General features: G+C 53.2%; 1 protein-coding gene across 4 annotated transcripts in view; it reads right to left on the reverse strand.

Moving 5' to 3' along the window:
* The window catches only part of LAMA5 (laminin subunit alpha 5), a 74,899-nt gene that overhangs the window by 4,207 nt on the left and 55,732 nt on the right, over window positions 1-14,960 (reverse strand). For all 4 annotated transcript variants that reach the window (XM_085519663.1, XM_015881489.3, XM_015881488.3 and 1 more), the window contains exons 31-69: window positions 14,642-14,768; window positions 14,279-14,418; window positions 13,839-13,954; window positions 13,482-13,693; window positions 13,175-13,379; window positions 12,849-12,993; window positions 12,430-12,570; window positions 11,900-12,061; window positions 11,675-11,776; window positions 11,508-11,591; window positions 10,955-11,185; window positions 10,445-10,558; window positions 10,040-10,167; window positions 9,777-9,857; window positions 9,125-9,339; window positions 8,455-8,555; window positions 8,099-8,279; window positions 7,672-7,815; window positions 7,449-7,600; window positions 7,260-7,370; window positions 6,835-6,946; window positions 6,143-6,313; window positions 5,588-5,784; window positions 5,385-5,501; window positions 5,156-5,310; window positions 4,785-4,926; window positions 4,387-4,489; window positions 4,181-4,294; window positions 3,897-4,076; window positions 3,406-3,548; window positions 3,040-3,216; window positions 2,777-2,913; window positions 2,368-2,521; window positions 2,122-2,255; window positions 1,842-2,004; window positions 1,276-1,401; window positions 917-1,068; window positions 432-564; window positions 55-195 (exon numbers count right to left, since the gene is read on the reverse strand). In XM_085519663.1, the coding sequence (XP_085375789.1) occupies window positions 55-195; window positions 432-564; window positions 917-1,068; window positions 1,276-1,401; window positions 1,842-2,004; window positions 2,122-2,255; window positions 2,368-2,521; window positions 2,777-2,913; window positions 3,040-3,216; window positions 3,406-3,548; window positions 3,897-4,076; window positions 4,181-4,294; window positions 4,387-4,489; window positions 4,785-4,926; window positions 5,156-5,310; window positions 5,385-5,501; window positions 5,588-5,784; window positions 6,143-6,313; window positions 6,835-6,946; window positions 7,260-7,370; window positions 7,449-7,600; window positions 7,672-7,815; window positions 8,099-8,279; window positions 8,455-8,555; window positions 9,125-9,339; window positions 9,777-9,857; window positions 10,040-10,167; window positions 10,445-10,558; window positions 10,955-11,185; window positions 11,508-11,591; window positions 11,675-11,776; window positions 11,900-12,061; window positions 12,430-12,570; window positions 12,849-12,993; window positions 13,175-13,379; window positions 13,482-13,693; window positions 13,839-13,954; window positions 14,279-14,418; window positions 14,642-14,768 (5,643 nt within the window). The remainder of the gene's footprint in view (window positions 1-54; window positions 196-431; window positions 565-916; window positions 1,069-1,275; window positions 1,402-1,841; window positions 2,005-2,121; window positions 2,256-2,367; window positions 2,522-2,776; window positions 2,914-3,039; window positions 3,217-3,405; window positions 3,549-3,896; window positions 4,077-4,180; window positions 4,295-4,386; window positions 4,490-4,784; window positions 4,927-5,155; window positions 5,311-5,384; window positions 5,502-5,587; window positions 5,785-6,142; window positions 6,314-6,834; window positions 6,947-7,259; window positions 7,371-7,448; window positions 7,601-7,671; window positions 7,816-8,098; window positions 8,280-8,454; window positions 8,556-9,124; window positions 9,340-9,776; window positions 9,858-10,039; window positions 10,168-10,444; window positions 10,559-10,954; window positions 11,186-11,507; window positions 11,592-11,674; window positions 11,777-11,899; window positions 12,062-12,429; window positions 12,571-12,848; window positions 12,994-13,174; window positions 13,380-13,481; window positions 13,694-13,838; window positions 13,955-14,278; window positions 14,419-14,641; window positions 14,769-14,960) is intronic.

Here is a 14,960-nt window from a genome sequence, read left to right on the forward strand (position 1 = left end):
CAAACTGATGGTTGTTCCCTACCAAGACAACTGGGGGGGACTGTGGGTGCCCACCTGTGTCCTGTGTTGGTACAGCAGCCCCTCACGCTGGTTTGTCTGGAAGCTGAAGCCGCTGTAGAAGTCCCGCAGCCCAGGCACATCCTTCAGGGCCAGGGTCAGATAACCATAGCCATGGACGCTGATGGAGCGAGCCACCTGTGAGAAACACCATGGAAGCAAGGTGAGAACCAGCCCCGGTGTGAAGGCATCCAGAATCTCACTTGGGCTGGCCAATGCCATGGCCAAGCATAGGGGGCACCTCGCCATGGGCCCCAGCACTGAGGAACTGTGGAGTTTATACTTCTGCACGAAGAGGAGATTGAATTTGTCCCAGGGTCCCACGCTGCTTTCCCTGATGGACCCACCCCCAGCTGCTGGAGCACTGCACTTACCAGAAGGTCTGAGGTGCATCCATAGCTCACGCCAACAGTGTTCATGCGCTTCAGGTCAACGTATTTGCCAAGAGCCTTCAAGCCCTTCATGCAGCCCCGGATGGAACCACCCGTGGGGAAGAGTGCCTTCAGGCTGCAGGAGAAACACACAGTGTTAACAGGACGACCTCAATGAGGATCTGGCATTGCAGCCCCCAGACAGAGCACTTGGGAAGGACACAGGATAACCAGGTATGGCTGCACGCTTCATGCAGAAGGCTGCTTTACAGCATCCAGCTTAGCTAAGGAGTCTCAGCAATGCCCACCAGAACCCCATCCCTCCCTGGAGATGTCCCATCCTCAAGCCCATGATGATGGGCAGCAAGAAGACGACTCCCTCTGGAGTTCAAGCAGCCCTGGATAAGGTTGAGGAAGGGCCAGGCCAACCTTCAAAGACTGCAGATGAAGATGCAGACTGCCCACACCATCTGGTGGGCCAGACCCACCTGGAGGGCAGCACTGCTGGGGGCACGCCGCCCAGGTAGTAGGAGACAGCATTCTCCAAGGAGTTCTCCTGCTCCACCATGAAGATGGTGAGGCGCTCCAGACGCACCAGGATGCGCTTCTTGTTATTCATTTTGAGGAGGAAGATCTGGATCTGCAGACAGAAAAGAACAGTGAGCAACTGGATCCATTAGAGAGCAGAGCATGAGATGTCCAATTCATATTTCCAGGTGAAGAACACTCAAAAAGGAGGCTCAGAGCCTGCAGGCTTTAAACATAGACCCAAAATAAGGCTCCAGAGTCCCAGCTGGCACTCTGAATGAAGAGCCAGCCCCCAGCTGGGCACCCACTTCCCCCTTACCGCTTTGTTTGTGGCACTACTGATGGAAGAAGAATTGCTGCTGGGCTTTGCCATCTCCAGGCCTGTGTTGAAGTCATAGTAAAGCACCAGCTTCCCATCCCGGATGGCCAGGCACAGGAACTGTCCCTGTGGGAGGCAGGTTGGATGCTCAGCATCAGGGCTCAGCACTGGCAGAAGCAGATCCTGCTGCTGACACCTTGACCTGTCACTGTGACAGCAACAAGTGACTGTGTCAGCAGCAACCCTGTGTTGGGGGCAATGGAAACAGTCCTGGCAGCACTGACTGCCACAGTGAACTCTGGTCCAGCTCAAAGCTCTGTGCATGGGTGTGGAGCTCAGGACAGTCTTTCTGGTACCAGACAAGGGATTACCCTGGCTGTGAGGGCTGTGTCCAGCCCTCTGGTGGCTTTTAACAATAGTGCAAAAGTACTGCTTTAAACAGCACTATAAACTCCAAAACCATCTTCTCCTCACAACCCTGAATGGGGAACACCTGCAGGCAGGGCTGGGATTGCCCAAATCACACTGACTGAGGAGTGAAGGCTCCCCAGAAGAGTGGCACCTGCCTGATTCTCCAGGAAGAAGAGGATGCCATTGTAGGAGACGATCCGGATCTCCTGCTCAAAGCGCTTGGTTGTGCCAAACTGACTCTCAAACTTGATCTCCGCATAACCGGTGCCATCAAAGTAGGAGCCGTCAGTCAGCCAGGGATCTCCTGTGGACTTGGACCTGAAACACACAAGACATGAAGCATCACTCCAAAGCCAGCTGCTCCTAAATGGGGCAGCCAAGGGTTAGGGTGAGCCCCTGGGACAGGCTTTGCCCCACTTGGCTGCAGGGCCTTACCTTGCACAGGGCTTCTCAGTGTTGGTATCCAACTGGAAGGTGTGCTGGAAGTTGTACAGACTCACCACCTCCTCGTTCAGCGTGTCCAGCTCCAGGCATCCACGGTAGTTGGGATAACGAAGAGTGGGAGGGGGCTGGGAAGGTAACCAAACATTTTGATTTTGGTTTTGTCATAAAAACATCATGGGCTCTCCTGCCAAGAAGCTCCAAAGATATTGCTGATACCTCCTAGGAAACCTGTCTCACCATGAAGCTGGGTGGGTAGCCGCCCACGTAGAAGACCACGTTGTGTGGGTCGAGGTTGAGCAGCCCCTGCTCCCCCTTGGCCACGCTGTCTCCCTTGGTCTCATGCACCGTCTGCCTTTCCACTATCACTGACATCTGCCCGTACTGCAGGATCCTGTAGCAAGGAGGGATGGTCAAGGCAAGTGGAGATGCCCAAAGAGGAGCCAGCCCTGCTCTCCTTGAGTAAAGGGCATCCCCACACAGCTCTGCTGAAGAGCATCATCTTTCAATCTGAGAGCAACCCCCAGACCCTCCATGATGTTTTTTGAGGTGTTTTGGTGCTGATCTTTTGGGCACAGCACTACCCACATGCACTGCAGGGACAGGCTCCCAGTGAGCTGCCTCGCAATGTACCACACCCATCCCCAACCTGTTGATGTTGATGGCAGCGAACTGCTCTCCAATCTCCTCATCGATGGTCAGAGAAGCTGGCTCCTCATTGCCCAGTTTGTAGACCCACTGCACTTTGCGGTCCTTCAGCACAATACCCAGGTAGTCTCCAGTGGCCTGAATGTAGGGAGAGACAGGGCCAGATGCTGATATCAAGATGGACAAGAGCACCCAGCAATGCTCTCCCTGGTGCACCAGAGCTGGGGAGCAGCTTCCTACAGCTGCCCTCCTGTCCCAACTCACCTCCCGGCTGCCCAGGTACAGAACAAACCGCCCCTCCTCTGCCCCATCCTGCTGGCTCTTGGGCTCAGGGTTTTGGATGTAGAATTTGAGGGATGTGTAGGCTGCCAAATCCTGCAGGTTGCTCGGCATCCGGACCTGCACGCCCGAGCTGCCATTGAACTTCATGGGGACTTTCACCTGGAGGGAAAGAAATCCAGCTCTGAAGTGCTGACACGCACTGCTGCCACCTCATGTGCCTGACAGCTCTTCCAAGTGCACTTCTAGGAGTGCTCCCATGAGAAAGCAACCTTGCTTGGTAGCCCCATAGCTATCCTAGATACCTCTCCCATTCACACAGCAACCCCAGGGATGCCCCCATTCACCCACCTTGCTGGCAGCGTTCCTCGCCTGCGTGATGAGCTGTCGGATGCGCACAATGTTCTCTGACACAGTGGCATTCTTATTCCTTCTGTTCTCCAGGCTGCTCAGCTTCCCCAGCAGCAGCGGGATGGTGCTTTCCAGGCTGGACACTAGAATGAGAGATAAACGGTAGTTCTGAATGCTAGTGAGGGAGACATGAAGCTCAGGCAGGTCTGAGACATGCAAACCAAAAGCAGTGGAGGCTGAATCACACAACATTTCCCCACACACAGCAGGTTTGATATGGGGTTTTGAAAATGCTCCAGCATGTGCAACCTCCTGCAACAAAGCCATAGGTGATGTACATTCTAGAGACTGAGATTTAAAATGAAGGGGCAGGATTTGGAGCACCCAGTGTTGGCATCCTTGCTTCCCTGCACTCCTGACTTGGAGCTGCAAACCATGGCTTCTGAATGGTGTGTTCTCAGCCCCAGAGGCTGAGCAGGATCAGCACTTACCAGATTTCCTGGCATCTTGGACTGCTTGGTTCAGGTCTTCATTTCGAAGGCCTCCATACTTGTCTTTCCACTCATCCAGATTCTTCTTCATGCTGCTCAGGGTATCTTCCACTCTTGCAGCTGTCTCATTGGCCTCTGTGGCAGCTGCTTTGGCATTCTGGATTGTCTCCCTGGTGTCCTCTGGAAAAACAGGAAAATCCCTGAGGTGGTCAGGAGAGGGGAGGAAGCAGCCTTCAGTCACAAGCTGGATGTGAGGATCGGGGCAGAGGACACCCAGGACAAACCTTGGTCCCTGCCCAGTGTATCCTGCACAGACTGCAGCTGGCTCAAGAGCTGCTCCTTCCTCCTGCGGAGGTCAGCCAGCTTGTCCTTTGCTGTCTGCAGAGTGCCTTTAATAGCTGCCATTAAAAAAAACCAAAACCACATGTATTCTGAGTGTTGGGTCTCCATCCAGCCTAAAGCCACTGCTCTGTGACGGAGCCCCCCTCACCTCCATTGAGTTTTGTCTGCTCTCCCCTCACAGCCTCCTCCAGGTTGCTGCTGTTCCTCTTCAGCTCTTTAGAGATGGCCCCGAGATTTTCTGACATGACATTCTGTAAAACAAACCTTTGCTGTGCTGCCACAGAGTCTGCAAAAGGAATTCAAGTCCCTGGCCCAGAGAGCACACATACAGATACTCATTTGGACAACTGCAGTGGGATAAGCTGCAGGGCTGCGATGGGGTGACTTAAAGCTCCCAACCCAGCCCTGACCTCACCACTTGCTCTGTTCTCCAGCACCAAGTGCTGCAGTCCCAGAAGGAAGGGGCAGCAGACCATTGTGTGCAGGTATGAAAAGCTGCACGGCTGCCAATGGGATTTTGCTTTCTCTCATTTGCACAGCACATACCATCAAAGCCTCGCCAGCAGCTTCATCAGCGTCGTGGGCTGCTCGCTCAGCTTTTCTCACTGCTTCAATGATGCTGGCATAGACGTTGGAAGCATCGATCGCCCTCTGGATAAAGCCATCTTGGTTCGTGCCTTGGATAATGCTGCGTGGGAAGACAAAGCTGTCAGAGCCACAGAGATCATTCATGCTGGGTTCCTGTCCCCAAGGACAAACAATCTTGGGCTCCTCAGGGTACACTAAAGTGTGCAGGAATGTTCTTCAAGCCTTGGAGAAAACACCCTGCTGCAAATCTGCTGCAGTGCTGGGGCTGTGGTGTCCCATCCCTAACCCCAGCAGCATGACACAGCCATATAGCTGGGCAGAAGCCTCACCTGGACAGGTTCCTTGCCAGCTCATCCAGGAGCCGGGCGTGCTCCTCAGCTTGCTCCACAATGGGGATCTTACTGCTGGCTGGGGAGAACTTCTTGACTCGCTCTGTCAGAGGCAGCTTTGCCCCATCCAGAAGGGCTGCCAGCTTCTCATATGCCTGCAAAGACATGTGTCACCCCCAATGGTTGCCCCATTGTGCTCTGCCCACATCAAAGCAACTCCATCACTCACCTCCTTCGCACTCTCCATCTTCTGTAGGAAGTTGGAGACCTTAGCCAGGGCATTCTCAGCCATCCTCAGGGTCTCTTGCACCAGCCCATACTGCTTTTGGAGTTCACGGCTCTTTTGCTAGACACAAAGGCATGGAGTTAGGAGCCAGCAGGGTCAGGGGAGGTTCCCCCTCACTGCATGGCAGATCATCTGGTGCAGGTTACCTGACTCTCCTCCAGGTTGTTGCGGTTCAAACTGTTCAGGTCTTCTGTCTGCCTGGTTTTGTTGACAGCCTCATTGAGGGCATCGCGGAGATCCATCAGCTGGGAGCTGTGCTGTGCCAACATGTCCTGGATGCTGCTCACCAGTGCCTGGTTGGACTCCCAGTGGGTATGAAGCTCGCTCTTCACCCGGTGCAACACTGAGGGTGGAGGAGATGAGAACTGGTGTTCATCTTCCTGTGCTTGGCCAATGCCTAATTCTGGTCCCACTTTTCAGGTATCCCTTCCTCTATCAGTCTAGATAACACAGGTTCTCATACAATATTGTCTACAAACCCAACTAGCAAGAAGGATAGGATCTCTTTCAGAAAGATACCCAGCTGCATCTGAAAGGCTCAATATGAAGGAGAACCCCTACCTTGAAGCCCTATTATTCTGAGTAACAGTACCCTGAATGCAATGAATATGTAGAAACACAGGGTGACTTATTCAGGCTGCCAATAACCAGACCAAGCAGGGGCAGCACAGCTTTGCCCCATGCTGCTAACCCACACTTACACTTCTGAGCCTCCTCGTGCTCACGCCTTGCCAGCTCCTCCTGGCCAGCCAGGCTCCGCTCCTTCATCTCCCTCAGCATCCTCTCCACCTCTGCCATCTTCTGCCGAAACTCCTCGGTAGAGGTGATGCTGGCATTTGCTGCCCCAAACGTGGCCATCTGCCGCACCAGGTCTGTAGGGAAATGCAGATCTCATTAGCATCCTCACCCCAGTCCCTTTGCAGCTGAGACCTTCCATCTCTTACTCTCACCAAAACACAGGCAGCCTCTGTGCAATCTCAAACTCACAATCACAGCATCGCTCAGATTGGAAAACACCTCGGAGATCCCCAATTCCAATTCCAACCCACCCCACCATGCCCACTGCCCACATCCCTCAGTGCCACATCTCCATGGTTCTGGAACACCTAAAGGATGGTGACCCCACCACCTCCCTGGGCAGCTGTGCCACTGCATCACTGCTCTTCCTGAGAAGAAATGATTCCTAACATCCAACCGGAACCTCTTCTAAGGTTCAGCATCCCCTGGTCTACCTATACAGTCATAAGTCTGTGTGGATCTCCATCACGATTTGGTTTCCCCTTCTTTTCTCCACAGCCCCTTTCTAAGCAATGCAGTACTCTGTGCTGTTTGCAAAGTAAAAATGCGGCATTCCCAAAAGGAGAAACCCACAAAGCAGAGACACTTCACCCACCTCCAATGCTTTTCTGAATACTTTGAATAGTTAGCAGAAGCTGCTCTCCTCTGTGGTAAGTCTCCCTTGTATGCTGCTCTAAATGGTTTGCTTTTCTGTGAGTCATCATCATCTGAAACACAAAGCACTATTAGTAGAAGTATAAGTTCATGTTTAACACGACCTTTCTGCTACTGGGCTGTTCAAAGCATGTATGTATGTACACAAAGACATTTTTCCAGGCATCTTGATGTCATGAGATGTTTAACAGCCCTCCAATGGAGCCTGGCCATGTCAGACATCGCTGCAGCCACAACCCAGTGCTGGGCTGAGCAGGAGACCCAGCCTGACTGAGCTGTGTTTCTCACGGCCTTCAAAGCCCTCAATTTAGGTTAAAAGGGGAACTCTTGCTCTGTCGATGGGAGGAAGATGGAGAAATATCCTACTCTGTGCTGCAGCGCATTCAAGTCCTGTGTGAGGTCTGTGTTCTCATCCTCCAGCTCATCAGTCCTTCGCCTGACCTGGTCCATGGCTCTGTGGTACTCACGCAGTTGGTTCTGGAAAAGAAGAGAGCTGAAATCAAGCCAGGAGGCCAGGACAAATAGGCAAAAAGCAGAACCAGACCTGCCACGTACAGCAACAGTCGCCATAGTGCTGTTGAGACTATGGAGGCGAGCCCAGGCGATGGAGCTGGCGCTGAGATTGACCAGGAGGCTCCGGATGGAGGGGAAGGTCATCTCAATGTTCTGCAGATCCTCCAGCAGGAGCAGGACGCAGCTGTCACACACTGCCCAGAGAATGGAACAGTCAGCAGAGCCCTTTGCCAGCTTCCTTCACCTCCTTCCCCAGGATACACACCTTCACACCTCATGCTGTCTGGGCCATTTGCCACCGGGATCTCATAGTTGTGCATGCAGACGTCGCATTGCTTCCCCGTCAGCCCGTTGGAGCAGGTGCACTCCCCGGTGCGTGGGTCACAAGAGCCCCCTCTGCACTCACACTCTGCCAAGTTCAATAACAAGGAAACACCAGTGTCATCATTTTGTGCTCTTACTACATCGAAGGGAGGGGAACAGGTGGCTTTACTCCAGCTGTGCAATTGCATCTCTGCCCATTTACACGCACGCACTGCTGGGGTTTCTATATGCAAACTGGCAACACACACAGAACCCCAAACAACAGTTGGTTGTTTTCCTTCCCAAGCAATTTGACAAGCACACATGCCACCAAAACCATGTCCTGCTCCTCCATGAGAGGGACCTGACAGCTGGGAAGCAGGACTCACTTCTGCAGCCCCTCTCGCTGAAGCCCCAGTAGCCCGGGGCACACTGCTGGCAATGCAAGCCACTGACACCGGGCAGGCAGTGGCATTGGCCCATCTGTGCGTGGCAGCTGCTCCCGATGGCACCGACATCGCAGTCACACCTCCGGCAGCCAGAGCATCCCTCGAAGCCATAGTACCCATCCTAGGGAAAAGCAGGTCAGTGTGGGCCCTGTCCAGGGCAAACCCACCTTTGTCCTGCACAGCTCATGCTGGATACATGCAGGCAAATGAGTTTTGTTGCAGCTTCCCACTGCTGAGGCTGCAGCTCAGCACCCATGACAAGCAAAGGTACCATCGTGGTACACAGGCAGCCTCACCTCGCAGCGGTCGCAGTGCTGTCCTGTCACTCCAGCCTTGCAGAAGCACTGCCCGGTTTGTGGATGGCACGAGTCAGTCCCACAAGGAGAACAGTTGCACTCTGCCAGGGAAAACACACAGTTATAGGCTGAAATGAAAAGACCCATCAGCCACCCCAGACCTCCTTACAAGGAATCCCATTTCTCCCCTATCTTATCACAATCACAGTTAAATACACAGCTTTTCTCTGCTCAGATTTGCTCCTGCTGACAGCTTATTTCCATTATGGTTGCCCAGTTCCCCTTTGGTGAGCTGCAGTTTGGCTGTTCCTCAGACAGACAGGAGCAGTGCTGGCAGTGGGCTGTGCACACCCACGCTCGCAGGGAGTGCCAGCACCGCTGCTGCAGGAGCTGCTTGGAGCAAGGCTGTTCCAACCCAGGTGTGGCTTGGCAGCTTGCAGACAGGGCTGGATCAGAAGCTCTGGAGTTGTGATGCTGGAGGGCAGGTTTTTGGAGCTGTTTTCTTTCTTATTACCATCTTTAGAAGCTGCCTATCCTGGCATGTGCGCAACTGAGCGCGTGACTCATCCATGCGATGCACAGCCCAATGAATGCTGTACAACCTCACTAAAACTCTTGACATGTCCCTGATCAGTCTGTCCTTCTTCCCCCAGTTTCTGGTGCCACTCACGTGTGCAGTTCTTGGCTGCCACTGCGTCCCCATAGAAGCCAGGGGCGCAGACCTCGCACCGCGCACCGGCTGTGTGATGCATGCAGCCCGTGCAGGTGCCTGTTAGGGAGTCACAGCTGCTAAACAGCATGTTGGGATCCGTGTTCCCACTGCAGTCACAGGGCTGGCACGAGCTGCCAATCACCAGGGGATTGCCGTAGTATCCTGGGGCACACCTGGAGAAACACAGCGAGTTAAAACACAGCCAGGGCACTGGGGGATCCCAGAGCCTGCACCACCCCTGAGTCTTAAGCAATTATAGCAGTGAGTGCATCCAAGAGGATTGTAATTGATGCAACATTCTGGGATTTCAAAGCACTTTGTGTTTGGCACTATGATACCCCAGAAAGGTGCCTTTATCACAGTCTGCAAGTCAAGGCAAAGCACAGCAAAGCAATGCAACCACAGTATCAAAATATATCAGCATCGGAGACAGCAATGGGGTATGTGCATCTGAAATGGACTGAAAGAGATCCTGCTCGAGCACAGCACACTCAAGGTAAAGCCAGCTATTTCCTATGCACTCTCTACCAGGACATCTCCTCTGCCACAGCAGTGGCTGCATGGGACTAGCATGGGGCCATGGCCCAAGAAACAGAGGTGCCATCCTTACCGCTCACAGTTGGGTCCAGCGTAGCCAGGCTTGCAGAGGCACTGTGTGTTGGAGCCCTTGTGCACACAACCAATGGCAAAACTGAAACAACAAGGGGTTAATGGGAAAGTGCTGCTATCACCTGAGGTGGTGCCAAGGCACTGACACCATGGTGTGGGCTGCTAGGGAGCAGGTGTGGGTCCAAGGACAAGGCTGGCACTGGGACATCCCCAGGGCCAAACCAGTTCTAAGACATGGGGACAATCCCATTCAAGGGTGCTCACTTGTTGGAGGCAACAGAAAGAGGACACGGACATCCGACACACTGCAGGCTCCCGTCAGTGTTGCGGCTGCCCACATAGCCATCCTTGCACTGCTCACAGTGATCTCCCTCTGTGTTGTGCTGGCAGTTCTGCAAGGACAAGGCATGCTGCAGGCTCCACACCACCAGCAGGAAATACCCCCACCAGGTATCTGGATACTGCAGTCCCTCTTCTTTCCCAGAACTATTTTCTACCTGACCCTGAGTGAAGAACATCCCCAAGATGGCACATGCAGCTAAAGGTCTAATTCAACCATGGTCCCACTGGCCCATTTTGCATCTGAAGAGCTTTTTAAATCCCAAGCTACAGACTCCAAACTCCAGCTTTCCAGCTCCAAACTGCCATGCTGTCTCACTGTTTACTTACAAGGCATATCCCAGACCCTGGCAGGCACTGGTCTGAATGGCCGTTGCAATGACATGGGATGCATTTCCCCAAAAATAGCCCCTTGGTGTCCCTGTAGTAACCTGGAGCACATTCCTGAGGAGAGAGCAGAAGGAGATGTGAAAAACAGCCTGAAACATTCAGGCAAAGCAAACAGACCCATTTAATTTCCATGACAGAATTCCCACTGGGTTGTACTGATGGAGAAGAGATTAAAAGCAACAAATATTTTCTATTCCTCATCAGTAAGAGATAATTGGCCAGGCAGAGGACTTCATCCAAGGTCTCAAGGCACAAACTTGATTCAGGTCTTCAACAAATACCCCCATTATGCCCCTTCCAAGAGGCCAGATGTAGCTGGTACAGACTGTGTGGCACCACTGCTCTGCACAGTGATCCAGACCCCTCAAACTACCACGTGCACCAAGCATGAGGGGTGACTATCAGCAGCTGGTCAACTGCCCTCTTAGTGCGAGCTCCTCTTGCTCCTACCTGGCAGGAGTCACCCAGGTAGTTAGCTGGGCAAAAGCACAACTCCACGTTGCTTGCGGGGACACCTGTAGCTGTATCTGTTGCAATCTCCAGGGCAACACGACGCAGGGACACGGAGGAGGAGAGCTGGGAGAAGAGCGCCCGGATCTGCAGCTGCTCCAGGTTTGCCAGCACCATCATGAGCTCCTCTCTTGATACAGGGTTGTGTGTCTCCGTGTGTCTGAAGTTACTCTAGAGGGGAAAGATCCGACATTACTGGCAAGAAGAACAAACCCTTATTTTGTCATCCAGTTCAACCTTCAGCTCCCTTTGTGCAGGAAAAGCAGTTCTTGGATTTTCAACAGCCAGTTCTGCTGCAAAAAAACACCATCAAAAACCATAGAATTTCCCAAGTTGGAAGGAACCCATAATGAGCATCAAATCCAACTCCTGGCTCCACAAAGGACCATCCAAAAACTACTGAGCTCAAAGCAATGCTCTCTTCTGCCTACAAGCCAGTCATTTCCTTTCAGGAGCATCTGAGCACGTGGTACATTTCAGTGTGCTCACTCACCTCCACCAGCTGCAGCCGGCCTTCATGTACCTCCCCTGGGGAAGGGTAGGAGCCTTCCAGAAACATGATGCTCATCTGATTTCCCTGAGAAAAGCAAGGAAGGCATTGGTCACCACCTCGCCCTGCTCACGTTAGCAGGAAATACTGGTGAATTGCTCAGGCTGTACCTTCAGGATCACATCTGGACGGGACTCCATGGGAATGAAGACATCACCCCTCCGTGGGTCAGAGTGAAGCTCGTAGCGCAGGTGGCCGCCATAGGAGGAAACCTAAGGAAGAGCCAAGTTGCAACAGCTGCTACCTGTGACCTGACTCAGAGCTGTCCATGATCAGCCAGAGAGTGGAGTCAGGGATGTGCAGGACTGCTGGTCTAGCTGCCACCATGCTCTTACCCGGTCCCCAAGGTAGGAGCTGGGTGCAACCCAGTAGAGCTCCTGATAGGCATCCAGGAGGTTCTTGAGATCAGCACGGAGCAGCTGCTCCTGCAGGCTCAGGGCTGTTGGCACCTCCTGGCGGTCGCTGCTCATCAAGAGCCAGCCATTCATGTCGATGAACTGTAAGGGAAGATCAAGCATACACATTTCTTCTTTTGTGCCCTGGAGGGTCTACAGAAGGAGTTTGATGATGCTTAGAAGAACAATTCTCATTGTGGCTGAAAAGATGCCAACAGGGTCACAACCTCACACACATCCTGATGAGGCTACTAGAAAACTGAGCACCACCCTTTACTGGCATAATCCCCAAATGCCATCCATGACTTTCAACCCCATGAGACTCCAGAGACCAGGAAAAGGGGCTGAAAATGGGAGATGGGCATAGCAGGACAAGGATAACACTCCTCACACCTTAACTTCCAGCAGGGTAAGACTAGTGCACAATGAAGACCCAAGACAGGAGCACAGCCACTCTGCTGGTCCCTCACCTCAGCTCGGTACTTCACAGCACTGCGGCAGCGATTGGTGGCACCAAAGCAGAAACACTTGGTGCATCCCTTGGGGTTGCTGGCATCCAAAGAAAACGTCCCCAGGCGGCACTGGTCACACCTCGGGCCCTCCACATTTTCCTGGAAGATATGCAAAGCTCAGTAGCATCAGAGGCTCCTTGCTGGGCATTAGCAGAGGGCAGAGATGGCTCTAGGAATTATCAAGCCCAACAAGACACCTGGTGAGTGAGCCCTGGAAGCCAGGAAAGATGGGGAGAAGCCTGTCAGGGTGTCCTGACACCCCACAGTCCAGCAGGCATCAAACACCCACAGCCTCAAGGTTAAACCAATTGTACAGCCAGAGCAAGGAGACTCGAGCCAAGCACAAATGTATGACATGAAGGCACTGGAGGACTGACCTTGCAGTGACACTGCCCTGTCACCGGGTCACACACGCTCGCTTCAGTGCCATCAGGATGGCAGTCACACCGCCGACAGCTGGGGTAGCGGTAGTAGCCAGGGGCACAGAGGTCACACCGTCGCCCAATTACATTGGGCTTGCACCTGAGCAGGATGCAAAAGATACAGCATTAGAAACCTATGCTTTATGCTGCTGCATTTACAAAGCTTCATTCATGCTGGGAGGCGCACAGTTTCCTCCCTACACCCTTCCAGTGTTCCCAGTCACCCCAGCAGCAAACAGATACTGCCAGCTGTGCCCTGCACAGGGACAGGGCTTCCTCACTTGCACTGCCCGCTGTCCACATCGCAGCCAAGCTCTGTCAGCTCCTGCACTCCAGGCTGAGAGCAATTGCAGTCCTCACAGCCAATGAGGGGATGGCAACCGAAGGTCTGGGGCTCACAGACAACACATTCCGGCTTCAGGGTATGAGGAGGACAGATGCACTGCCCCGTCACCTCGTCACAGAGACGTGTCCCACAGTCACAGGCTGCAAGAAACAAAAAGGAGTTGTGTTTGGAAAAGCAAGAGCCATGCAACCCAAGGAAGGCACAGTGCTGCAGAAAGCAGGGCAGGAGACAGGACAACTTACGCCTGCAGTTGGGGAAGCCCCAATATCCAGTGGCGCAGCGGGAGCATTCTCGCCCGATGACATTGGACTTGCAGGGACACTGCCCACCAAAGGGCTCACATTGGCTGCCCCGTGCTCCTGCCTCATGGCACTGACAGGGCTGTGCCCCATTGTTGTAGAAGAGGGACAGCGAGATGGCGGAGTCACGGCAAAACCTCGATGATGTGCTGGGACTGCAGAGGAAGGCAGGAGGAAATGTCACACAGCCTCCCCACCACCCCAAAACCCAGCAGGATCTCTTATATCAACATGTGTTAAACTGGTGGGATGGAGAGCATCCCCAGACACCCAGCAGCCACCCAAAGCCAAGTGCCTCACTTGATGTAGAAGCTGTTAATGCCGCAGCTGCTAATGAAGTCATAGGATTTGTCCAGGGGTTCCTCCTGCAGGTACTGAGAGCTGTAGCTGTCCTCCGGCACCACGAGGATGTAATCCTGCAGAGGACAAGATGGGTGAGCCAGGCTCTTTATCTGAGCTGATGAATGCAATCCAAAAGGAGCTCACTCAAAAGTCCAGTTACATCTTTAATGCCACCATCATATACAGGTCCTGATCCTGTGGATCCTGCCCTCAGTTCTACAACACTAATGCTGAAGACTGCACCTTTCTAAGCTGGCTCAGGAACTGACAGATGATGGGAAACATTCTTATGGTGACACAGCCACAGAAATCCCCAAGGATGAAGTCCAGCACTGCTGGAGCCATGTGGCTGGAGCCTGGTCCAACATGCCCCAGGAGTTGCCCAAGGAAACACTCACCAACCACAGCTGCTTGCCCTCCGGCACTCGAACAACCACCATCAGATCATTGTCAGTAACATCCAGGACAATCTGGTCCTCAGCAACTACCAGGCTCCGGCACCCGTAGGCATGTGGGCAGAAAGTAGCATTGGTCTGACCTGAAAAAGCAAATCTATTGGTCCCAGAGTTCCCTTGGAGTACCCATCACCCCTTCAGAAGCTGGTGAAACCCTACTGGTTTCAAAGAGATAAATCAGTCTTTCTTCACATTTGCAATCCTTGGGGAACCCACCATTAGCCTCTGACATGAAAAGCTTTCTGGGATCCCTCCTTGAGGGCTTCTGCCCACCAGCAGCCTTCCCTGGAACCCTGCCCATCTCACCTTGCCAGATGCGCCCACCGTTGATCAACAGTTCCACAGGGAAGGTGGGATGGTTGGGTTGGTAGTAGTGCAGAACAAAAGCATAGCGCCCCAAGTTCTGAATCCGGCTGTTAAACACAACAGCAGCCTGGTCCCAGACATAAGAACAGAGTCAAAAAAAACCCCCACATCTGTGATTTTTGCCCCAGTTTCCCAATTGTCCTGTATCAGTCAGACTTTTGGTGAATCCACATCCCGAGCTCCCCACTCTTCCCCCTTAATGGTATCACCTGCAAAGCTGCCCCTGGGAGCCCAGAGAACCAAGCAAAGCAGGGTCGAA

The sequence above is a fragment of the Coturnix japonica genome, chromosome 19 (genome assembly GCF_054131305.1).
Source record: "Coturnix japonica strain WE chromosome 19, WE-NBRP24, whole genome shotgun sequence".
Lineage (NCBI taxonomy): Eukaryota > Metazoa > Chordata > Aves > Galliformes > Phasianidae > Coturnix > Coturnix japonica.